This window comes from Dysidea avara, chromosome 13 (assembly GCF_963678975.1).
Source record: "Dysidea avara chromosome 13, odDysAvar1.4, whole genome shotgun sequence".
NCBI classification, from domain to species: Eukaryota; Metazoa; Porifera; class Demospongiae; order Dictyoceratida; family Dysideidae; genus Dysidea; species Dysidea avara.
In genome coordinates this window covers 1,936,353-1,959,968 of record NC_089284.1, presented here as the reverse complement: position 1 = coordinate 1,959,968, position 23,616 = coordinate 1,936,353, and the positions used below count along the sequence as shown (strand labels likewise).

The window sequence follows — 23,616 nt, the reverse complement described above, 5'->3', positions numbered from 1 at the left end:
AAACAAATCAAAGGTGTTGTTTTGACTCCACCTAAATTTGTTACAATCTTTATCCCAACTGTGTGAATTTATGCATCAGTTGATATTAATCTTGGCTAGATTGAACACTTGTTTCTGTTTTTGAGGTTCAGCAAGTCCCAGTGCAATTGTTCTTGTTACTTTAACATTCAAATTCATTGATAATATACACAGTTGGTACTGCCTTTAAAAATAATCATTTGCTCTAAAAGTGTCCATTTTAAATAAAATAAAAATATTGTACAAATGACCATGGTAAAAATTTTATTTAAAAATCATCAGGTTATATTGATAGTGCTTTTACTAAACATCCCTTTCATTTGTTTAGCAAATATCAGTTCTACAGCAAAAGAGTCTGAAAAACTTTTTCTGTTCTTGCAAGCACGATCCATCTGTGAAAATAGGATGGTTAAATCATTCGTAGACGTATGCATGCTTCACCTCTTTCCTTGTTACAACTACCCTATCATTATCAATCAGTAATGTATTGAAGTGGAAACAGCACATGAGGTCATCCTAAGACAGTGAAATAAAGTACATGAAATACATAAATCACTGAGATTATACGAATTGACAAATGTCTACCTCATATACCTACGCTGTACTTTAGTTATTTAAATATCAGTTGGGCCTCGGATTTGAATAACTGATTCTACTACATGCAGTGTTTTTTAGGATGCTTGTGAAAAATGTACATGATAAAATGCAATCACGTGCATATTTTACATGAATCCTTCACATTTTTGACTGTCGTTGTAAGATCATTTTCAGCATCAGTTGGTGAGCTGTTAGCTACAACCATTTTAATTACAAGATATATCACAAGAGTCATGTGTTTGATCATGATGTTTTGCACAAGAACACAAACACACACAGTGTATGGTCAGCACTAACATCACTAAATCTGTCATGATCCCAAAATTCCACACGAACATCACCACTTAATGTCACAGCACACTGCCACACAACAAAATTCTCGTGCCTTTTCTTCTCTACACTACTATCTGGTTTCTGTAGAGACAAAATCAAGGAGATGACTTACATACATGTATTGCCAGGGACAGTTAAAGAAATGTTGTTGACTGGTTCTACTTCTGAAATACAATAGTTACTTAATTTACTGTGTCATAAGCATGCAAGGAAGAAAAGGATTGAGTTAGTACATAACATGACTATCATGTGATAACTGCTGCTTGCATACACTAAGATGTGTGATCAAATACATGATATAAACTTCTGCCCACAGTACAGCAGGTTACTCGGAAGGGCTTTTATTATTTTGATATTGAGGTCTTTCTCTTCCATAACAAATTCCCAAGTAAGATCTATTAACTGTTTTTCAAAAATACAAGTGAGAATACCCAAAGCCTAGTCTACACACGATAACATTATGAGCAGGGTATGAGTTTTCTCAACTTGACTTTTGGTCCATTTTAAAAACCTTTGTACAATAGTTCAAAAATATAACTACCCCCATACTACAGCTGTAAAACTGTAAATTCTTACCATTAAATAACTACCCCACTAGTCATAGAGTGATTGTTCTATTAGAGTACTTGACTGCTCTATTGACAGTTCTATTAGTGTATGTCAGTCTTAAAGGTGCTAAAAAGCTGAAACTGGTGACCCCTCCCTCTCTCCCCCTAGAACTGCTCCTGTGCAGTGCCATAGAGTACTGTAAATACCAACACCTTCCAAGTAGCAAGCAAATACATAGTATGATACTCACTTTGGATGTGTATATTTCTTCATGGTTGCAAATAATGACAATGTAAGGATCTACAATTAAAATATATATATATATTACCAACAGTCACAGAAAGTAGATAGTAAATACAAGCCTGCTAATAATAATTAAGTCGTACATTTCACTAAGGATGGATATTAAAATTCTGATATACTCAAGAAGGAATGATCAAACAGCATTCTTTCACATTGACTACCAAAACTGTACATGTAAGATGGTATTTGAGGACCCATACATGAGGTAGGGTCATTGCACATGACAAGCTTTTATATTTAGTACCATTAAACACATCCCTGACAGACAAAGCCACACTGCAAATCTTAATAGACATAGTGAATTTTTAACAAGACAGAGAATGCATTGAAAATATTTTATCATACAGTGAGTTGCTAAGATAATGTTCTAAAAAATAGTTTACTTACTGCAGCCACCAGCTGTGTCAAAATTAGGAACAGTGTGCATAACCACCTTTGACAGTAGTCGTAATGACTTTGATGAAAAGGAAAGATCAGGTGACGATAATACCTTCTCCACATACTGGACGTATCGCCTTTGACTAGGAATTGTCACCCCCTGTACAAACAAGATGATCTTTAAAATAATATCAAGACATGCAATAAGCAAACATGTAGAATACTATATTGATGATGTGAATCAATAAAAGTTATCGTACACTACATATCTGGGGCAGAGAACAGTACTCCAAAGTGGGGGAGGGCTAGTCATCTGGGGTAGCTGTCTTTTGTGACTGTTAGCAGGCAAAACATACTATCAGGGGTCTGAGGACATGTGTTTAAAATTCGATCGCTTTCAGAATGTGAATCTGAGAGCAGTTTCACTAATTTTTCAGTGGTACATGTGTACAGTGGAACCTCTCTTAACAAACTCCCCAAATTAAGGACACAATAGAAAAAAACCTCCATAATCAGGACAAAAAGTTTGGTCCCAACAGGTCTGGTTAATAAATTTTTTACCTCTGAAAGAGGAAAAACTCTATATTGCAGCAAAACGTGGTCAAAAATTCTTGGTCCCGAAATGTCCGTAATAAAGAGGTTCCACTGTACTTGAATAAGAGTATTCCTACATGATAACAAGAGTTCATAATACATATACTGAGGAGAGTGTCCTACTCTCATATACCCCTGTAGAAGGGCATTCGTGAAGTTATGACGTAGCACTTCTGAGTTTGCCCGTTTTTCTTTGTATAATTAATGATGTCATTAGTTGAACATGGTATCAATTGAACGTGTGCCTAACAACGTCGCTAGCAACCAAATTAATTCCAGCTCTAAGCGTTTCTCACCAAACTACAATCGCTCCTTCATGGGTTAAGACCGCTTCGTAGGCGTTTCTTGCTAGGCCATTCACGAATACGGTTATCCTGAGCGTTGTGTGAAATGGTGCTAATGATTCTTGCACTTTAGGGCTGCCCATACGTCACAAACCACAACATCTTGTCGTTACATCATAACCTCACGATACGTCCTTCTACAGGGGTATATGAGAGTAGGACACTCTCCTCAGTATATATATTATGAACTCTTGATGATAGTGACTATCATCGAAATACAGCATGACTAGATAGCTACATCAGCAAGTGAAGGTCTTTGAATTAGACCCATGCCCTTGATTATGCACTGGTACAACCAACGTTTATGTTACCACTGAATGTTCTATTAGAGTTGTTACAGTACAATAAGTGATCGTTCTATTAGAGTATCTTGATCTTTGCTCTATTGATCTCTATTATTGCAAACTAATGATGTAACAAATCCTATAATGCATTTAGGCAAAGTAAGTTACCGTAATTAATCAGTAAAGAGAATGGCTTTTGGGCAAAATAGCACTAGAAAAGTTATGATAGTGGGAAGGAATTTCTAAATTAAACCCACTAACAGTGCAATTGGGACAGCATGTAAGCCACTATATTAAATATCTTAGTTGTTGTTCCATGGTCTGCTCAATGCACCACCCAACTGATTACTTTAGTGATCATTCATCATAGTTACTGTAGTAACAATCAACTACAGTAATAAAAACTTAGCAACTACACTGAGCCTAGCTAGACCTGTTAACTGAAGTCCACAATTAATATAAAGCTCTGAGTCACTCAATATAACGAGTCTAAGCATTTCATATCTTTGAACTGGGTGGGCATCGAAGTCATGAGTAAACCATTTTCTCCATGATATTGTCTGGGCAATATGTGAGTTAAACCCTGAGTAGTGCCTCTAAATACCCACACTAAAGAGGTACATATTATAGTACTGTATGCTGGGTCAAGCAATCTAACAGTACTTGTAGGGTACAATATGTAAATGACTGCACATGTCAATAGTAATTTTATGGCTGTTCTGATATTCCCAACAAAAACAATGATAACCACCTTGCCATTGTGAGTCCTCATCTCCCCAAAGAATTTCATTGCTTCTTCAGCAGTTTCACAGCTTGAAATCACAAAACAGATAACAGTGAGTGCCATAATAACACTACATGTATTACAGTACTATACACAGTGGTGGCTTGAGCATTCAAGGTTTAGATTACAGTATTTCATGAAGTCTTGTAAATGTACAGTGCATCATGTATAACACTCAAAAGTGGGGAGATATGTATAGTGAATACAAATATCTGGGGCTTATCATTTACAGGAATGGCTAGTTAAATATAAGAAGTACATCATGTGTGGGGAATATTGTCAAAGTTGCAACACATGAGCAACACTATTCAACTACTGGTTAGTTGAGGGTGTGTGCTTGCTTGTTTTGGGAATATCATACATTTGCATGCATGTGTGTGTGTTGTGTGTGTGCATGTCTGTTTTTTTGCACCCACATGAGTACAAAGAAGACTGTACCCTACTAGCTACAAGCTATTCAAAGTAGGGATTTTCTTCTAAAGTGGTTAAGGTCAGTATTACTGAAAAGTACTAGCTTACCTAGCATTGATTCATTTCTAAGTACCTTGTGGATTTACGTTTTCATTGTCACTGTCAAGCAAGATATTATAATCAATATGCACAATCCAGCACAGACTCATGTTACTCATGTGGATCAAGTCTTAAAAAATTTATAATCCGATTGTCTTGGACACAGGTATTGATAACAAATTAAAATATTTGTGTGCCAAAGTTTGACATAACAAAGAGACATGATTGTACACTTACAGTAGTTACAGGAATTGTGACTGTTCTATTAGAGTGACTGCATTTTAAGGGGTATATCCTGATCTAGGGTCATGTCATCTCTGGACCTCCCATGATAAATTATGGTCACAAAGACTCACAATGCCGGCTTTTTTGTAGTGACAGAGTGAAGCTATCTACTCATTTTCATATTGGTGTAAGTGCTTCAAATAACCTGTGGTGTCTATATATACATGCACCTATAAGGAATGTGTAGATATATAAAAATAATGCCTTGGTATGGTTTCCTCTCAAGATGAGGATGACAAGAAGAATTGGAGATGAGCTCATCATGTAAGGACAAATGGTAACACCAACATACACTACAGTGGAGAAAAGCCTTCAATAACGCTAAACACATTATATGCATGTCCCACAACTCTTATAGTAGCTATCAGTAAACAATTCAATCAAGGGCTATTTAGCTTAGTACTTTTATATACTTGTTAAAATGGAATAACAGTTTGTGTGAAATACAAGAGATCAGTGGCTGATCATAAGCATGGTATGTATAGGAAGGAGACAACTTGGTGGTATTATAATTCACAAGTCGAGAACGCAAGATTTCATCCAAGACTTCATCCAACAGTGAACACAAATTACTGTTATCAAGAGTAAAAATTTAAAAAAAAATTATTCTTTTATCATTCACTTTATCATTAACTTACTCTGGAAGCTACTAAAATGACACAAGTTTTAAGTTTCTACTGTATGAAATTCTATCCTTCCTGCAGGTTTGTTTAGCAACAGTGGCACATTTCAGACATTACAAAATGTTCTCTTGGTGTACTGGATAAGCACTCTAGTTACCAAGATGAAACAAGATATATATGTACACCTGTACATGTGTTACAATTAACACATATTTCCATAGGTCATCAGGTTACAAAACACATGTGCTCACCAAAACACATGTGCTCACCAAAACACATGTGCTCACCAAAACACATGTGCTCACCAAAACACATGTGCCACACCATACCCATGGCAATCTGGATTGGAAGGTTTCCAATCCGTTGTCACAAACAGAAATGCAATTTTTTCTCATGTGCAATGAATGTTCAATATTTAGGTGGATAAAGTATCAGTGAAGATACGACTCTGACATATATTCAGTTACTGTAATTTAGGATGGTGAATGGCTCATCCTTCGATTACTGTCTACTACGTATCTAGAACACATTCAATGTTGCTGGTGAGCATACATGGAGTTTGCTTTCGACAACAGATTGGAAAGTAACACCACATGCACACATTTGTGAACACTAGCAACAAATGCACATACCTTTTGCTATACAATAGATAAGCAGCTATCATACAACCAGACCGACCTTTACCAGCTTTACAGTGAACCACGGCAACATTTCGCTCATCCAACTTTAGCCATGCAACCTACAAATACAGTACAACACACTCAAGTCATGCTATCTTAAAGATATGGTATAATTAATAAAACTTTGTACCAAGTATAAAAAAAAGGTTCTTTACACCATTTTTGTTTCATTTTGAGAGGTTGCCATTCCAAAGCAAAGCTACATGTGACATACTCACAACATCAATGCAGAAAGCTTCAATCAACATCAACGGTGGGGCAGAGTGATCATCAAATGGATAGTAAGCTACACGGTTCTTGAACTTACATGCTGCATAAACCCTCTCTGAACACCTGTCAAAGCAGTGAAAGCACCATCTTCATTGTGCATGAAACTATTAAAATCATCACATACAGGTTATAGAGTTTGTAGTGGTAGCGATGCTTGCTCTCCAAAAAAGACACCACACTTGACAACTTGTTTCTGTACATGCTCTCAGCTCCTTCTGAAGGAAACCCCATTGCAATAATCTGATTTGTGATATCTAGTGGGCAATATTAAGGATACACAGTCTATTCATTTGTTTTTATCTACTCTCTTGTATTTTCTCCCCCCATGGGATGCAAGTTACTATAATTTAAACAATACCTCCATCTGCACTTTAATCAGACTATTAAAATTATTATTATAAAATAAAAGTGCTTTAGGAGGCCTAGGATCATCACCTGAATAGGCAGACATAACTAAGGTGAAAAAAGTAGTCAGGCCGTTATCATCTGTGTTGTGAATGAAGAGGCAGATACTGTATCTGCATGTGGGGCATGCCCTCCTACCTCTCAAGGAAATTTTTATTTCTTTGAGATTGAGCAATTCTGACAGCTAGTGCAAGTCGGAGATAAAACTTATAACTGACTACTTTTATTGCATTGACTGCTCTATTAGAATACAGTATTTTTGATCTTTTGCAAATTTCAAGTAGCTGAAAAGTGATCCGGCCAACACTGAACCTTGTTGGCCAAACCTGTTACAAGTTCAGTTCAAGTTCAGTGATCCAATTCAAGTTCAATTCAGTTCAAGTTTTGTTACAAGTTCAGTGATCCTGCCAACACTGAGCCTGTACTGCCCATTACACAGTCCTACTGTACATACAGATGACTAAACATGATAACACTTGATGTGCTACAGGTGTATACCTACTGTATGTACATGCACCATTGTACCACCAGAAATACAAAGATGACATCTGCATTGTACATACCTCCTGTGATGCCAAAAGGCATGCATGTGTCAACAATGTCTAACAAAGAAAAGTCAAGCGTGTAGTGTTAACCAATATTCCAGGGTGTATTGCTTGTCTGAAAGCATCAGTTAGTTACAATACAGCAAGTCAGTCAGCAGAAAATTCTATTAAGTATTTTGGATACTGTATGTCTCGTTACTAGGGTACATTTGAGTTTGTAACCAATATGGCCATGGCACCATGAAGGCAGTGATTTTTTTTTTTTTGGTTAATTATTTTGGTAGGAAAAATGCAAACCCTACTATACAGTACTACTTATAATCTCAGTCTGAATATGAAGGTTATTGTGACTTCATTACAAGTATACCATATGTGAAAATGGATACAAGATAAATCTAGGTCATAACTGCTGTCCTGGTAACGCTTCTTCTGCTTGGATACCATTCCTCGCAAGTTCTTAGCCATTGTTTTTTTTTCTTCACGAGAGCCACCACGTGACTTGGATGACTTGCGTTCTAGAACATGCATGTAGAGGAAATGCATATGTATGATAACGGACGTAATTAGACAAATGGCACTTTAATGTGTAATATTGTACAGTTTCCGACGAAATTTACTCTCTTTATTACAGTTTGTACAACTCATAATGTAACAAGACTTATTAGTATACATAATGGATTACAGTTTGAATATACAATGAATATCATTCTAGCTAAGAACCTTCAGGGGCTCTGCTAAAAGCTGAACATGACCAGTGGAGCAAACAAACAAAAAACTTGTCTTCTAAGAATTTCACTACTATATGTGCTCTACATCACTGACAGATTTCTTACCTTGTATGTAGCAAAGCTGCAGGGAACACGAGTGATGGTTAACCAATGATAGCATGGCAACCTTGTACGTCACATACACTGTACACAGTAGTAAGCCAGCTAGCACATGTATGCAAGTTGCTATGGCAGAAAAAACCCTACAGTTGTGTCATGATTTTGTATATTAAAAAGAAGTTTAGCTAGTAAGTAGTACTGTATGTAATAATGTCGATGGATGGCTTGAGTTTCAGTACATTGCTCTATATCATTTGAAGAACAATTAAGTTACCTTTGCTAACACATTCCCTGCAGCAATACTATAAACGAGGGTAAAGAGTGTATAAGTGTTGTAGAATAGGGATGGGAAATTATTTAATTATCACGATAATTGTGTTTATTTTGTTGGCAATGTCAATCACATCATCAAATTATGACAATTGAAATTGGCAATTACACATAATAATGAGTTTTCAATGATTTGTCTTAATTTTTTTTTGTCATATAGTTGAATATTTTAAAATATGCCACTCTAGTCTAGTATTCAGTAATGCCTGTATACACACATCTAATGTACAGTATATACATGTAACTTGCACATACACTGTATGTACATGTTGTACTTATGTACATGTTGTACTTAGCGCAGAGTTGAAATTTGTTACAACTTTGTGATACATTGAATGATTTTCATTTTTCTTTTCACAATTACAAAAGAAGAATTAAATACCTCGGAATGGTGACATCCACATGCTTATTTTGCCTCTCTTCTTAGAGCTACTCTCACTGCGATCCTTTAATCGGTGCTCCTCAACTTGTATCTGTTGTTGCTCAGTGTCCTGTTCAAGTTCATCAGCTGTATCACCATCAGTATCAGCATCATCAATATCAGCATCATCAATATCTTTTATATCATCATCATCATCATCATCCTTCTCAAACTTGACTCTTTCGAAATTGGGTTTACTATCATCTTTAGTGTGGCCGTCATCCAGATCACCATCCAAATTATTCACAATGTCAGTTCTGTAGAAGACAACACATGTGTATATAGATGGGTACATTACAAATCACCACATTACTACATAACCATGTTTAGAAATTAGAAGGCATCCATAAAATAGAAGTAGTTTACTAGTAATCTGTTAAGTGCGTGGATCTTCCCTGTCCTATGGTTACAGTGTAACATGAGACTGGTAAGTACAGAGTGATAAAGTGTCTTAAGCCTCTTAAGAGTCATGTGTTAAGTAATGGGATCTACAACCAACAGGTATAATGTACAATACAAATATGCAGACAGACGCATAGTTTACTCACACTCTGTTACTAACAGCAGTGTTTCATCCTGACCAGAGGATTATAATTCAGCAACTTCTTATAGTTAGTCCAAAGCTACTTCTGATTTTTTGAGGAAGAAATATGCAATACATTTTAAAGTGATGGATAGTTTCCTGGCAATTATCTTCTGAGGAGGCCTGGAAGAAACACTGCTGACTCCTTCCAGCATCTCTCCTCCCTAACAACCCTACACCCTGTATATTACTAATTCTGTTGCTTGTATATATGTAATGTGAGTATGTGATAAGCATATAAGTGTGGTGAACAACATACATTTGCCCACGTGGAGTGCAATGCATGTGTACTGTACATGCATACCCAACCTATGCAGTACCTCCTACGTATAAAAGTACACCCTTCCCCCCATATGATGTAACCCTTATTTTATACTAATAAATTATACGTACATTCAAAACATACGCAAGAATAAAGCAGTCTCTGTGCATACTTTTAAGTGAAATATAACACTAAACAATAACATCTACATGTGCACACAACACATGAAATACACATAATATAGATTATGATATAAGTATGACAAGTGAGACTCAGGTTACAAGAACTTGTAAAAATTGACGTAAAATAAGTTCATAATTAATTGATTGCATGGATAAAATGACGTCACTTGTTTACCGAGTGGTATCTTTAGATCTCTCTTCAGGTGTGTGTAACAGTGAGTCTCTCATCACCACTCGATGGCCTGCCTCCTGCATGGGATGAAAGAAAGTGTTAGAATGGTAGAAGCCATCAATTCATTCATACCTTAAAAGCTTGTACCCATTGGTTCATCTCGAAGTCTGAAGTGGCAGCCAAGACGTAGTTTCTAGAAGTAAAAATAGACAACTAACAAGTGAAGTGTACACTTTTGAGTACTAGTTAACCAAATATTTATGCTATAATTCATATACACAGACTGATGTATTTTGTGGACTGGACTCACAGACTGGCATGGAAACACTATCTGGTCTTGTAATTCTTAAGTCACCAATATCAAGCTACAACTACTGATATTGATCTTCATGAAAGTCACACGTGCACTAAATTATAATGAAACGTACACTAGTAGTGGTAGAGGCTATTGTTGTATTATACAATTAATTTCTTTGTTGCTACAATACTTATCAATAGAAATTAGGATTTACCAGTATTGTAGCAACAAAGAAATTAATTGTATAATACAACAATAGCCTCTACCACTACTAGTGTACGTTTCATTATAATTTAGTGCACGTGTGACTTTCATGAAGATCAATATAACCACGTAGTCTTGTGCCATGCCCGCCCGCTCAATACTGAATAGTATTCTGCCTAAACCATGTGGAATAGTCACGTACCACCCTACAAGGCTATACACCGTATATAACTCAACTACACAGTCATGCGATTTTATAAATATTAAATAAATTGGTGTTCGTGTGATCTTCCGGATCCATAAAGAATAGCAGTATCAGCAATTGTTTCTTGATCATGGTGCTAGCTTCAGAATTAAAAGTGCTACAGCTGTAGATAATTGATAGATTTATTGAGAGGCTGTTTTCAGCCGAGTCCGTGAGTTCAGTCCACAAAACACAACACATAAAAAGGTTACAATAAGGTAATTGCATGATATACACGGTGTAGTAATTTGCTGTAACTTACATGTCTCACTTGGGAACAGTTCACTGACCCCATTAATGATTTAGATTTTACACTTGATATCATTATACACCTGCTCTGAGGTAATGGGCCGACTTACAGGAATTACCATATGTGTACACTGTATATAAGGCAATACTAAAGATTGTGTGTAGAATATTATACAGCATGATTGCCAAGCCCATGTACAGTGTATTATGCAAACACAAATATCACTCTACCAGGAAATTGTCTAAAAGTTGATAGTTTATTAAAGCTTCTCCCATACACATGACGGGCTTCCAGTATTAATGTTTCACAGACTGGTGAATAAAGATTAATTACCTCCTTCAATTGATAATTTTTAATGTCTAGATATAAATACGACAAATATGTGACACACGGTTTTCCCTGAAATCAAGTTAATGGGAAGACAATGACTTGAAACCTAGCTATGTCATGCTGTACTCCATATACTTCCAGTAGCCTAACTTGAAAAGTGATTTAAGATCAAAAGGAAAGTACACAATGTACAGAGGGAATATTGAGAGGAGAACATGATAAATCAAGAACCTAAACTAATCCATGTTGTTGCTACAGAACACAATTTGGTGAAGGTTTCCTCATACAAATTCCTATACACATTAGTCTAAGACTTCTCAAGTCTTAGCTTCATATTGCTACTACAGTACACAAACATTTCCAGCATTAAGACGATGTCTTGCCACTGTTTGTGTGCACACAATCAACTTGCAAATATTATGTACTGTACATTGTAGCAAATAATGTGTGCCAGTGTAAGGACAAACATGTTCATTTACTTACGCTCTCTTGTTCCACTGGCTCTCTGTGTGTACTGTAAACTGATAGGTTTGGTCTTTGTGTTCACCTAAGGAGATATAAACATTGAATGCATGGACAAACACACAACCCACACATGCACTATAACGCTATGTACCTGGCTTTGGTAGATGAACACTGCTATTTTTTAACTTAACTTCACCAATAGGTTTATTTCTTTGCTGCATATCAAATCAAAATACATTCACAGTACTCAATCCATTGAAGAATAAAATTTAACCACTCACCACTTCATTTTTGTAGTAGGCAAACATCCCAGGAGTGAGGACGAAGTACCGCTGCTTCCAAGTTTGCCGCTTGCCACCTCGCTTGTGTAAGTATCCTGTCTTTTGTATGAATGGTGCAGAACCTACATCAAGTATTTTACATGAGTATTCACTGTGTGTAATAAATGCAGTATGCTACTTTTCCTTCAGCTATATCTGGAAACTTAGCTTTAGTCAAAATGGCAGAAACCACTGATAATGAAACAAGGACCCAAAAGAAAGCTACTTCATATTTAATGAAAGAGGCATCTTTTGACCAAAACTCTTGGTTCCAAAGTGTTTGTTCTGCTGCATCTCATTTCATTGTAATAATGTAACAGAAAACATTTGAACAGGCATGAGATGTCTAGAATCTAATGGAAATAATATTATTTGTATTATAGTACTGCAGTAGGTACACACTTTGTCCTGCCAAAATACCAATAAGGAACAAACTATAAACGTACTTCTTCGCACAGGTTCTGCTGGTTTTGGTATAGGTTCCGTGCCAACAGGAATAGATGGAGATGAATTAGATGGCATTAGTTTCCTTTGCATGGATGGGTTGATCACTTTGATATTAGGTGTTGGCTCCTACAATAACAACAAAATATATACATAATGTGTGTGTGCGCGTGCGTGTGTGTGTGTGCGCGTGCGTGTGTGTGTGTGTGTGTGTGTGTGTGTGTGTGTGTGTGTGTGTGTGTGTGTGTGTGTGTGTGTGTGTGTGTGTGTGTGTGTGGGTGTGTGCATGCATGCGTGGCAGCCTAGCCAGGTGGTTAGGCCAGTAATCAAAAGGCTCCAGGTTCAATGCCTGGTTATAACAATTTAGTGTTGATGCTGCTTCCTTGAGCAAGAATTTTAATAACATTGTTCCAGTCTACTCAGCCGTATATTGTAAGGGCCTGGTATCATCTGGGGAAGCATCCCACCCAGCTATAACATCAATGGGTACTTGGTGTTTACTGGAGATGCAAATGCCCAGCTGTCCTTGTCTTGCTTAGTGGTGTTGGGGTAGTTGTGGATCTTCAGGTTCCACGGCCTCTTTCTGTGAGACCTGGACCGTCCTCCTGTGAGATACTAGCCCTGCCCCAGGAGGATTTGCTTGCACAAGGCTCAAGTGTCTGAGAAGGCATCCCAGTGCTGGCTCACTGGGCAGCAATAGTTGTTTCACACGGCTGCCGTAGGCTTTACTTTGCACACGTGCGTGTGTGTGTGCTTAGTTGTGGTAGTGATATCAGTACCACTGTCCCTGACCGTGTGGTGGAGAGTAAGGAAAGGCCAGGGCACTAGTCAATGGAGCTTACATTACACATACACAATACATCATGAATTCTACTGTAGGAGATGATTTTTACTTCCAACCAGGACACTGACCCAGGTCTCTGCTTTTATCTGTGGCCTATCCGCCCTCCGGGGTCCTTAAAGTCAAAGCTTACAAGTATGTATATGTTACCGTCTCAGCGAAAACCCATCTAGTTTGCACAAGCATGCGTATCGAGAAAATCAAAATTTAAAAATATTTTGTAAAAATAACACATGCTATAAGAAAAAATACACAAGTTTTTTCTCGGGCCATGGGGCCAGTACTCGAAGAAGGAAGACTCACATCGATTAAAACTATACACCATCTTAATCGCCTACTCATGGGGAGTCCGAAAATCTTTGTTTCATTTCTGTAGCCCCAATGGTTTGCGTGTCATGTGCATTTGTTTATGATGTGGTAGATGTAAACAAAATCGTCACCGTTTCTTCAACAAAACCGCCTTCATACGCCTATGCACAAGTGACTGCAGGGCTAAAAACTATACCTTGGTTGATCTAATGAACATTGTAAGCCAAAGTTCAACTTTGTAGACTAATCCAAAGGGAAGTTATGGCTGCGAATGCAAACCCTGTAGTTTATTTTTAGTATAGTCACTGTACAAATCAATTTCCTTGTTCTTCCTACTTTCTAGCGCTGTAATTCCAAAACTACTCACCACAGAAGGCTGAAACTTTGGTGAACCATTCCTTGGACAATGCAGATAGCGCTGAGAAATTTAAAAAATATCGGAGGTTGTGCGAACTAGACGGGTTTTCGCTGAGATGGTCACATATGGGACTATGGGTATAGTAATTGAGCTGGGCCCTCAAAAAAAAACAACAACTTATAGATGGAATCACACAAGTTCTTGAAATTATATGTAGTATTGCTTGACTCACTAAAAAATATTGCAAAATATTTTAATTCAAATGGCTACCACATAATTTTCACCATGTTGAAGCCATAAAAGTACATATCACAACTGTTATTTCCTTTGAGAAAAACTTTTTTTTAAAGCTGTTTTCTTAGGGCTCAGCTCAACTTGTACATACCATAGATGAATACAAATGCAGAACTGGTCAGACCAGGGGGGGTAGGACAAGCCCACGTGAACTGATGTACATTACGCAATGCATTTAAGTGATACTTGAAAATATTTTACGTGAGTGAATGGTTACTGTACAATATATCGATGGAAAGGTTTGACAAGGTTCAATAGATATTTGAGTTCTACCATGTTTGTACTTTATGAAGGTGTGATTTTTGTGAAGAAATACAAAACCGTTACGAAGAAATCAGCGTTCCGAAATGACAACACGTGGCGATCACCAAATCGCCACTAACAGTCTCCGCATTTATCAAACAACCACAAACAATCGTCTGTGTTGGATATATCCCTATAGAGAGGTAGAAGAATCCGTTTCTTTTGAATATATTTTAGTAGCGCTAAGGGCCTTACATAATGCTATTACGGATTGATGTGGGCTTGTCCTACCCCCTTGTGGTCAGACAGGCAGGGAAAAAGGCAATGCATGTGTGTAACTGTACATGTACACATTGCACAGTAAATGTATGCAAAAAGGGTGCTAACATAACACAACTTTTAAAGCGACATACATATCATGCCACTACACAAATACTACATGTACAGCTGTACACAGCACATTTAATAGTTATACCACAGCAACGAGGTATTTTGTTGATATATACACCAGAAGCATGAGGGCTGCAGGTCCGAGGGTTAAGGGTGTATATATCAGCAAAACCTGACGCAGTCATGGTATAAGTGATATAATCATGCTAGGCACATTTACCTGATGGGTGAAAGAATCACAGAACGCTCACCCTGTTCCTTTTATACATCAGTACCTGATGATCGATAGTGGCTTTAATAGTGTGGGCTAATAGCTGTTAGAATGTTATTTATATGTCATTATGCTTACAAAATATTGCAATTGTGGGATCCAGTGTTTTTTAGTTTTAGCATTTTGTACGTTAAGCCTACTAACTTTGCTATTGGGACAGTCAATACGTTATTAAGTATTTAGGACTATATGTTACTCACCTATATTAAATCTATTTTTGTCTGTCTGCGTTTTTCTGTGGTCTGCTCAGTGGCTCGTAACGCATCCACGCATTGACCAAACTATTATTTTGATCATACATCATTTAGTGACTGTCAAAACTTAGCAACTACACTGAGCCTAGCCTAACCTGTAAACCCAAAGCCATAATTAAATGCTCAGTGTCGCTCACTATATAACAAGTTAAAGCGTATCATACAGTATCTTTGAACTGGTTGAGCATCAAGCCATGAGCAATCCATGTTTCCACGCAATATGAGAGTTAAACCCCAAGCAGTGCCTTTGAACACTCACACTAAATCGGTATATACATACATACATACATACATACATACATACACATCAGGTGGCATGTACCGTACGTGCATGCATGCTCTTGTATAATGTACAGTATTGATACACCCTATCCATTGCCATCAAAAGCATGTTATTATTATAATATACTATTGTGAGCTTTTGTTCAACCATTGAAAACACTTTCTATTCCTTGAGCCATTATACACATCATACTAACAGACTGCAACTTGTGAAGTGTTTACGGTATGTGTTAAATAGGGGATCAAAGAAGCCAGTAATGAAATATATCACCTGTTGTTATTGGTTATCACTGGTATAAAATACCCATCAAAGATATTTAAGTGGTCAATACAAAGTTATATATCAGCAGTGGCACATGCATGGATATCTCACTACCAGCTCAACACATTACCTCTGTAATTGATAAGTTCAGCACTTAAGGGACTTACTGTATGTTAATAAGTGATGTGCTACTATTGTTAAAGTACTGATAATTTGATTGGAAGCTGTACTACATAGATTAGGTTATCATTGGTCAAATACTCTGTCTGTAAGACAGTTCTGATTTAGTTAGTATTCAGGACACAATGTTACACTATCAAATATACTGCTGTTATTTACTGAAATGCAATCTCAAAAAGTACAACATGTAACTTAACCTTGTGTACTGTATATAATCTTACAAAATTAATAGCAATATAGTGGTACTGTATTATTATTATTATAGTAACTACATGATTACCTCTGTAGTGTTACTTGGTTCATCTTCATCATCAGAGGTAGTACCTGAGTCTGATGGGTTGTCTTCGTGACCCCCCACAGGTAGGGGAGTGATATCATCCGTGTCTTCTGACGTGCTGTTTGTAGCTGCAGCAACTGTGTACTGCGATGTGTTATCGGGTGTTACTGCCTTTGCAGCTGCTACTAAACTGTCTCCTTCAGGAGATGTAGTGTGTGCTACTAAGTATCAATATTAATAGCTCATAATACCAATACAATCCATGACTCACATGATGCACTATCTTGCGTCATTTCATTGCTTTCTGTTACAGCATGACCATTGGGCAAAGAATTGAATTTGATGTCACTGGACTTTGGCAGTGGTGGACCTTCATTGCTGCTTTTTCTACTATTAAAATTTTCACCATCCAACATTTCTGGATCAGGTCCTAGAATCAATAAAACCATACAATATAATATGTGACCCAGACCTGAGCAAAAACCAGCCATCTTCGCAAAAAAAACTATTGAAATACAATACGCGTGCTACATGAAAAATTTATACATGCTATAATCGCATTCGTATACACTGAAATGAAGCTCAAATCAATAAAACCTATACACCAATGGATTCTCCTGTTCATGGAGAGTAAGAAAATGATTTTTTTGTGTTCACACAGCAAAGGATACGTGAGTTATGGGTGCTTATTTATGATGCAGTAAAAACGGCATTCACCATCATCATTTCTTAGTTGGAATGGCTTTCTTCTTTGTCAACACGGAGTACAGGGAAAGCACTATACCTTGATTGATTTACCAGTTCATACATATGGTGCACATATTGAGCCAAGTCTCATCTTTGTAGCTTGTTTCAGTCATAAGTTATGATCAATTATCTAAGCGCCTGTAATTTATTTCCCATATACTTACTGTACAAATCGAGTTTATCACTGTTCCAACTGTCAAAGCACCATTCATCATAAAAGGCTGAAACTTAGGCTGTCCACTCTTTTGTTACTATAGATTACAGAGATGCGGAATTTGAGGAATGTGCAAAAACAGTCAGTTTTTGCTTAGCCGGTCACATATATAGACATTGTAGAGGCTTCTGCATACTGTATGGGTTACCTTACCTATGTCATCATCCGAATCAGCATAGGGACCGTCAAATGAGGTTAACTCTCTATCTGAATCTTCACTATCATCTTTGGCTATGGGTATCAGAGCAGCTGCTACTCCTGTTTCTCTGCGAATGGCATTGGGGTAGTTGGTACTATTGGGTGAGGTCCGTTCAAGTGATGGTGACCCATTGTTGTTAGCTGGTGATTAAACAAAGAAAACTTGTGTCACCATGTGTGCATGTGGTGTACGTATGTACAGTCATACATAACATACTAGTGTTATCAACAGTGGAGCTGTCATCTTCACTGGTAGTACTATCAACTACTTGACGAGTTGAACTTTCTTCTTCAGTGCTCACAGAGCTAACTAGACCATGTCGACCTGGTTTTGGTGAAGAATTGGGTGATGTTGGTTGGCAACACTTTTTAACAGCATCTATCCAAGTTCGTCTCTCTTCTCGACTGGCAGCATTCAGCAAATAATTCCTGCAGAAGAGAGTACATTCTAGCTGTGATTCTTCTTAGCACGCAAACCATAATTCGCATATTTGGTACACGCCTACTTACTGTCGCCTGTTTATGGGGTCAGGAGCGGTGATAATAAAACCAAATTTACATCCTTTGGGTGCACTCTTCGACTCCTTAGCATGGTGGCACTCTCCGCCTCTTATACGAACAGCGTGTAACCGGTTCTACACAATGCAAATACACGTTTTAGAAGTCATGCATGCTAAAGAAACGAATTACCACATTTTCAATCACTTGCTAAACGAGCTATAAATATATACACGTGTACGTAAGTACTTACCTGTAGGCTGCCCTTGACTACGTCTATTCTGTATTTATTTTCATCAGTGTAGTAGACTAAATAACCAGGGTACAGCACGAAATATCTCTTCTTGAACGCCTTGTGAACACCACCCTGCTTGTACATGTATCCATGAAGCTCTGGTTTCGTGTAGTCAAAGAGGACCCGCGATCTTACACCTTTACCGGCCATGTTTTTAACCGGACACTCCTAAGTGCTAACTAAGACTGCCTGTGGTGAGGCTTGGGGTGTGAATGAACTGCACAAAGACCCTATTAGGCTTCCTATTACGTCATCATCACAATAATCAACTATGGCGAAACCCGATGAGAAATCTTTTCCCTTGCAGTTCAAGGACACGCACGTGCCAGACTTCCACGAAGTCAAAAAAGGTTTACGAGTCCTTGATTGTTTGGTTGTTTATTTAAAATTCAGTTTTACTGGATGGACTGAAGAAGAATTTCATGGTCGCGTCTGTGGACGTTATCACGTGCCCGGACCTCACCCAGTCACCATGGGATCTAGCATCACCTGGTGGGTGTCATGTTTGTATGGAGTATTGTAACTGCTAGCAGTAGTAGTTGTGAGGCAAAACTGGTAGCTATACTGATCTTGTAATGGAAAACTGATCTTGTAATGCAAAACTCCAGCCCTGTACAAAGATAAATGCCCACAGATGGAGAAGCCTCTAGATCTATGTATTATTGTAATAACCCCAGCTCAATTATTTTAAAACCCTTTGTATCGACATTTTCAGAAATCTTTGCAAAACAAGTGGGAAATGACTTTGGGTTAGTATGCAGCTTCACACAAATTCCTGGAATCCCCTGTGAAAGCTCATTAATAAACCTCGGTGTCGCAAATATTAGACTGTGCAGGCTGCATATAGTAATGCACTTGTAGGTGTTTAATCCAATTGCCAATCTTTTGGTCTACCAGCAATCTACAACATTCAGACCAGGCTTCTTGTGGATCCCTCAGATTTAGACTAGAAGCTTCTTGGCTCTTTAAATTAACAAGTCTTTATGGATCACGCGATGTAAAGTGTGCTATAACAGGCTATAGTATGTTCACGTTGAGCTGAATCCTGAAAAACAGCTAAAAATTAAAATTGGATTTTTTTCTCAACAGAGTTAACATTTCAGCCAACCAGATGATTATTGGTAACAGCAAAGGTGTCAGCAACAGACACGTATGGTTTGGCTCCATTACCAGTTCCGGAAAGGGCTGTAATAGACACTGTACTTATATGGCTTCCCCATAAGAAATGTATTGTGAAAATTTAGATTGGCTGTAAATATTATGTCAAAGATTTGAACAAAAAGATTTTGAAATATTTTTAGCGGGTCAAGCAGTACTACAAATGAGCCAAATTTCAAGATCATGTGTAATTGCATCCATGAGTTATTAAATGTTTTTGAGGATTCAGCTCAACGTGAACATACTATAGTGTCTAACGAGACTATGGTCCACATGTTGTATCACATAGACCAAGTTACTACGCTATTCGCTGCTGCTAAAGCTACTGTAAGTTGTTCATTAGGTTTGTATGCTAATCAAGTGTGGCCCTACTATAGAGACGGGACAAAGTAGCAAAGCTGATCCACGTGTTGTCGCCTGGCACTACAAATCTGGAGATAATACATTCATTATATATGTTTATTCGATTTCCCCAGGGTTTTTTGCACAATAATGCTTCGTTTTATATGTATTTGGACATTTAATGTGACCACTTTAGACAGGTGGTTTTGGACTAATTAATGCAGCCAATGGGCATGTGTAGGTAAATCTACCAATAATGTTGCAGGTTGGCATTATTAAGAGCAAAAGTACGTAGCTGACACCTGTTGGTGTTGTTAAAGCATTGCCTCAAGTGATGTATGCAAAAAAAAATAGAGTGCAAAAGAGTGGGCATGAGACAAGTACAGCCCAGGGTAAAGCCGAGCACTATATTCAAGACCACTCTTTGGGAACTACTTTTCTCGTATAGCTTGAGCAAGACTGGTGTAGAGAGAGAAGCCTTCATTCAACCTGAGGTGTAAACTTGCATGAAACGACTTATGCGCTAGCACTTCTTGAAATCCATTACCTTCATTAGATTAACCACTGTGCCCAAAGCTGTTCTGTTGTTCACATTGAGCTGCTTTTTCTGAAAACTTTATATTTGACAAACACAAATATACTGAGAGCTGCATTAGCTGATATAACTACACATGACCTTTCCAAACCAGGTAGCAGAATCTGGTATTTGGCAACAACCAATATTAGTTACTTTAGTCTCATATTTATATTTTAGTTCACTGACGAAGCCAAACCTTCAGAGATGTGTGGCAACAACTATTTACAATTTATCACCCCATGCAACTAAATGAGAGTCCTGGACTCTTCATGCACAACAGGCCTGTGCTACATTTTATGTATAGCAACTGTCCTGCAGCAATTCTGTCAGAGAGATCTGCCGCAGGAATGCATCATATAATATTGACAGGCTTGCAGAAGGCTATTAACATGCAAGCAATAGTCTTTACAAGGGTAATGTCAGGCTCTATACAGTATAAGTTCATGCATGCTCAGGGAAACTGGTGTTGCGTACTGTTTAAAGTTCAATATATGTTGCAAGCCCAGTACACTGTATACGTAGGATGCATGCTTACGTACATACAGAATTATGCTTGATAATTCATATACATGTATATAAGGAGAGAAATGATATGTGTACACATGTACATCCATACAACGTAGAACTGCAACAATGGTTGTGTTGCTTCCATTGTATCACTATAATAATTATATTAAATTTTCATGATACAAAGTGGAGTATAAACATGTAATCTTTATCTTCTAGAAACTTTTAGAAATTGTTTTCAACAGAGTCTGACCACTATACAGTAATTTTTCAGTAAAACTTTTATCTCATAATAGTGTCATGGTGCATGCAATCCTTGCTGTGATCTCTAATACAAGATGTGCATGCATGCGCCCGTTCCTGTCATTGTTCTTAAGCCCCAACAGCTATCTAATGGTAAGATGAATAGATACACAATACAGTAGGTACAAATCCCTAGTACCTCACTAGGTAAAATAGAACCCATAATGTTCCCTTGAACATCCTCCCGTATGTATTGAGCATGGTTGCTATTACCTACTATACCATTCATTGATATAACCCATTCATACAGTACTAATATGGATACCTAACTGTGTTAAATGTAGCCCAGTTTATTTTGTTGTGACCAGAGTGCATAATCTTATTCTACAGGTATCTGTGGCTCCCCTAGGATAGTGGATATTGGAGGTGTGCCCTATTTGATGCCTGTTCCAAATAAATCCAAGGTAAATCAATAGTGCATATTTTTATAACTTTGTACACTGCTAGAGTGTGTGTACAGTCCTATGTGTGTATATGCTGTGTGTCCTTGCCAAGCCAGAAAGTGTGACTATCACTATGTACAATAATGATAAATATTGATGAGTGTTGTCTGGTGACAAGTATCTAGATTCAGTGTCAATATATATCATTATATTACCCAGTATAACTGTGATAAGATATCCTGTAATATTGTTGGTGTAAATGACCTCATTATTGCTTAGTTAATGGGGCATAGGTCACTATATATATGGTGTATGTTATGCATTACTCAGTACATCGTTGCAGTGCAGTATGTGCATTTTAATTGTACTTATTAGTGTTGGCATGTAAAACTATTGCATGGATTTCCAGTCTGAATTCCCATCATATTAACTGCTACAGTATGTTGTAGGGTGGTAAAAATATTGAGTTGCCTTGGTTACTGGCTACAAATTAAAAGAATTGCTATGTTGCAGAGTTGTATTGTCTTGTCATGGCACATTGCACAGTACCTGGGAGATGGAAGGAAGATGATAGTCTTGTATCTCTGTGAAACCTCACCTACTGCACATAATATGGGGGGTAGCCATGTCCAATGCATCTCAAGCATGCAGCAGTAATTTACGTAATGATCTGTCTCAGAAGTGTAGGCTTGTTTCCAGATCGTGTTCTTCCACAACAGTATGTGCCACCATTACCAAAATACATTTGCATGTGAAGTCACAACATCACAATTATATACATATCAACATCATGATGCAACAATCACAATTAATCCCACAATCAGTATAATCTCCCAGCACTACCACCAAGTTGTTCAGTTACAGTACATGCTAGTTGATAGGCTTACATGGTGACAACCAGTAAGGATACCAGAGAAGAGAGTATGTAACCACAAGATACTGTGTAGTTCACAGTGTTCTGTTGGTATAAGTACAGGTGTATATATATTCATACCACTTGACCAGTCACAGGATGGAAAATGGGTGATATTAAAATGGTACTAACTGCCATGGGGATCCCCCTTCAATGTGATATAGATACAGCTGATCAACTGAACAATACCACAAGACTGGTGCTACAATGGACTATATACTTGGTCAAAATTTACGAATCATTAGTACCAACAGCTTATAATAGTGTACTGAAAAACCAGCTACAGTAGCAACAATTCCTGAGTAAAATGTCATGAACAGAACATCAATAATGAAAACTTTTTCCCCACCCGCTGCACAGTATATAGCAACTACATGTATGACAGCAGAATATGTGCCTGGGTGGAGAAAGCAATACTCACAGGCTTCAAAAATTTCCTGTACAATGTTCCAAATGCCAAATTTAGTCCCTCTAGTTTTGTATTGAGTTTATAATTATAATAATCTACATCATGTGTATAACATGGACTTTACCTCTTGTCATTGTTTCACAACATTTTACCAGGACCACTTACAAAAAAGGATTCTGCAACCAACAAAATTCCACCACACCTTTTTGTGTCTTGTGCAATAGGCCTCTTTTGTTTGGAAACACAGTTTTCCACAGGACTCTCAACACTAATGAGC

The 23,616-nt window shown here is 37.5% G+C and overlaps 2 protein-coding genes across 4 annotated transcripts in view; one reads left to right on the top strand and one right to left on the bottom strand.

Annotated features, from left to right (window-relative positions):
- Positions 1-199: 199 nt before the first annotated feature.
- On the bottom strand, positions 200-18,982 carry LOC136242118 (uncharacterized). Of its 3 annotated transcripts, none has more exons than XM_066033526.1 (23): positions 18,706-18,982; positions 18,465-18,589; positions 18,172-18,383; positions 17,910-18,095; positions 17,067-17,225; positions 16,799-17,013; positions 12,837-12,963; positions 12,352-12,473; positions 12,222-12,285; positions 12,089-12,152; positions 10,412-10,472; positions 10,283-10,356; positions 9,042-9,337; positions 7,889-8,017; positions 6,677-6,806; positions 6,501-6,615; positions 6,235-6,341; positions 4,152-4,212; positions 2,188-2,338; positions 1,748-1,797; positions 913-1,029; positions 460-534; positions 200-410 (listed from the first exon to the last, which is right to left on the bottom strand). In XM_066033526.1, the coding sequence occupies exons 1-23, from the start codon at positions 18,895-18,897 to the stop codon at positions 297-299; spliced, it is 2,946 nt and encodes a 981-aa protein (XP_065889598.1). In that variant the 5' UTR covers positions 18,898-18,982; the 3' UTR covers positions 200-296. The 3 variants fall into 3 exon arrangements, 2 of the variants coding, with proteins under 2 accessions (XP_065889598.1, XP_065889597.1); XM_066033525.1 differs by having other exon boundaries at positions 16,799-17,016; positions 18,706-18,980; XR_010694489.1 differs by lacking the exon at positions 200-410 and having other exon boundaries at positions 2,234-2,338; positions 16,799-17,016; positions 18,706-18,981.
- Positions 18,961-23,616, top strand: part of LOC136242129 (ester hydrolase C11orf54 homolog) — a 20,561-nt gene continuing 15,905 nt past the window's right edge. Inside the window, exons 1-3 of the mRNA XM_066033538.1 lie at positions 18,961-19,097; positions 19,141-19,239; positions 21,965-22,038. Of these exons, the coding sequence (XP_065889610.1) occupies positions 19,019-19,097; positions 19,141-19,239; positions 21,965-22,038 (252 nt within the window). The 5' untranslated portion in view covers positions 18,961-19,018. The remainder of the gene's footprint in view (positions 19,098-19,140; positions 19,240-21,964; positions 22,039-23,616) is intronic.

Bases quoted from the DNA above. Each gene is read 5' to 3' on its own strand.
- LOC136242118 (XM_066033525.1), bottom strand. From the start codon at position 18,897: ATGGCCGGTAAAGGTGTAAGATCGCGGGTCCTCTTTGACTACACGAAA. The intron at 17,226-17,909 runs GTAAGGTAACCC...TATTGATTCTAG, and splicing joins TGATTCGGATGATGACATAG to GACCTGATCCAGAAATGTTG. The intron at 1,798-2,187 runs GTAAGTAAACTA...TTTTAATTGTAG, and splicing joins TGACACAGCTGGTGGCTGCA to ATCCTTACATTGTCATTATT.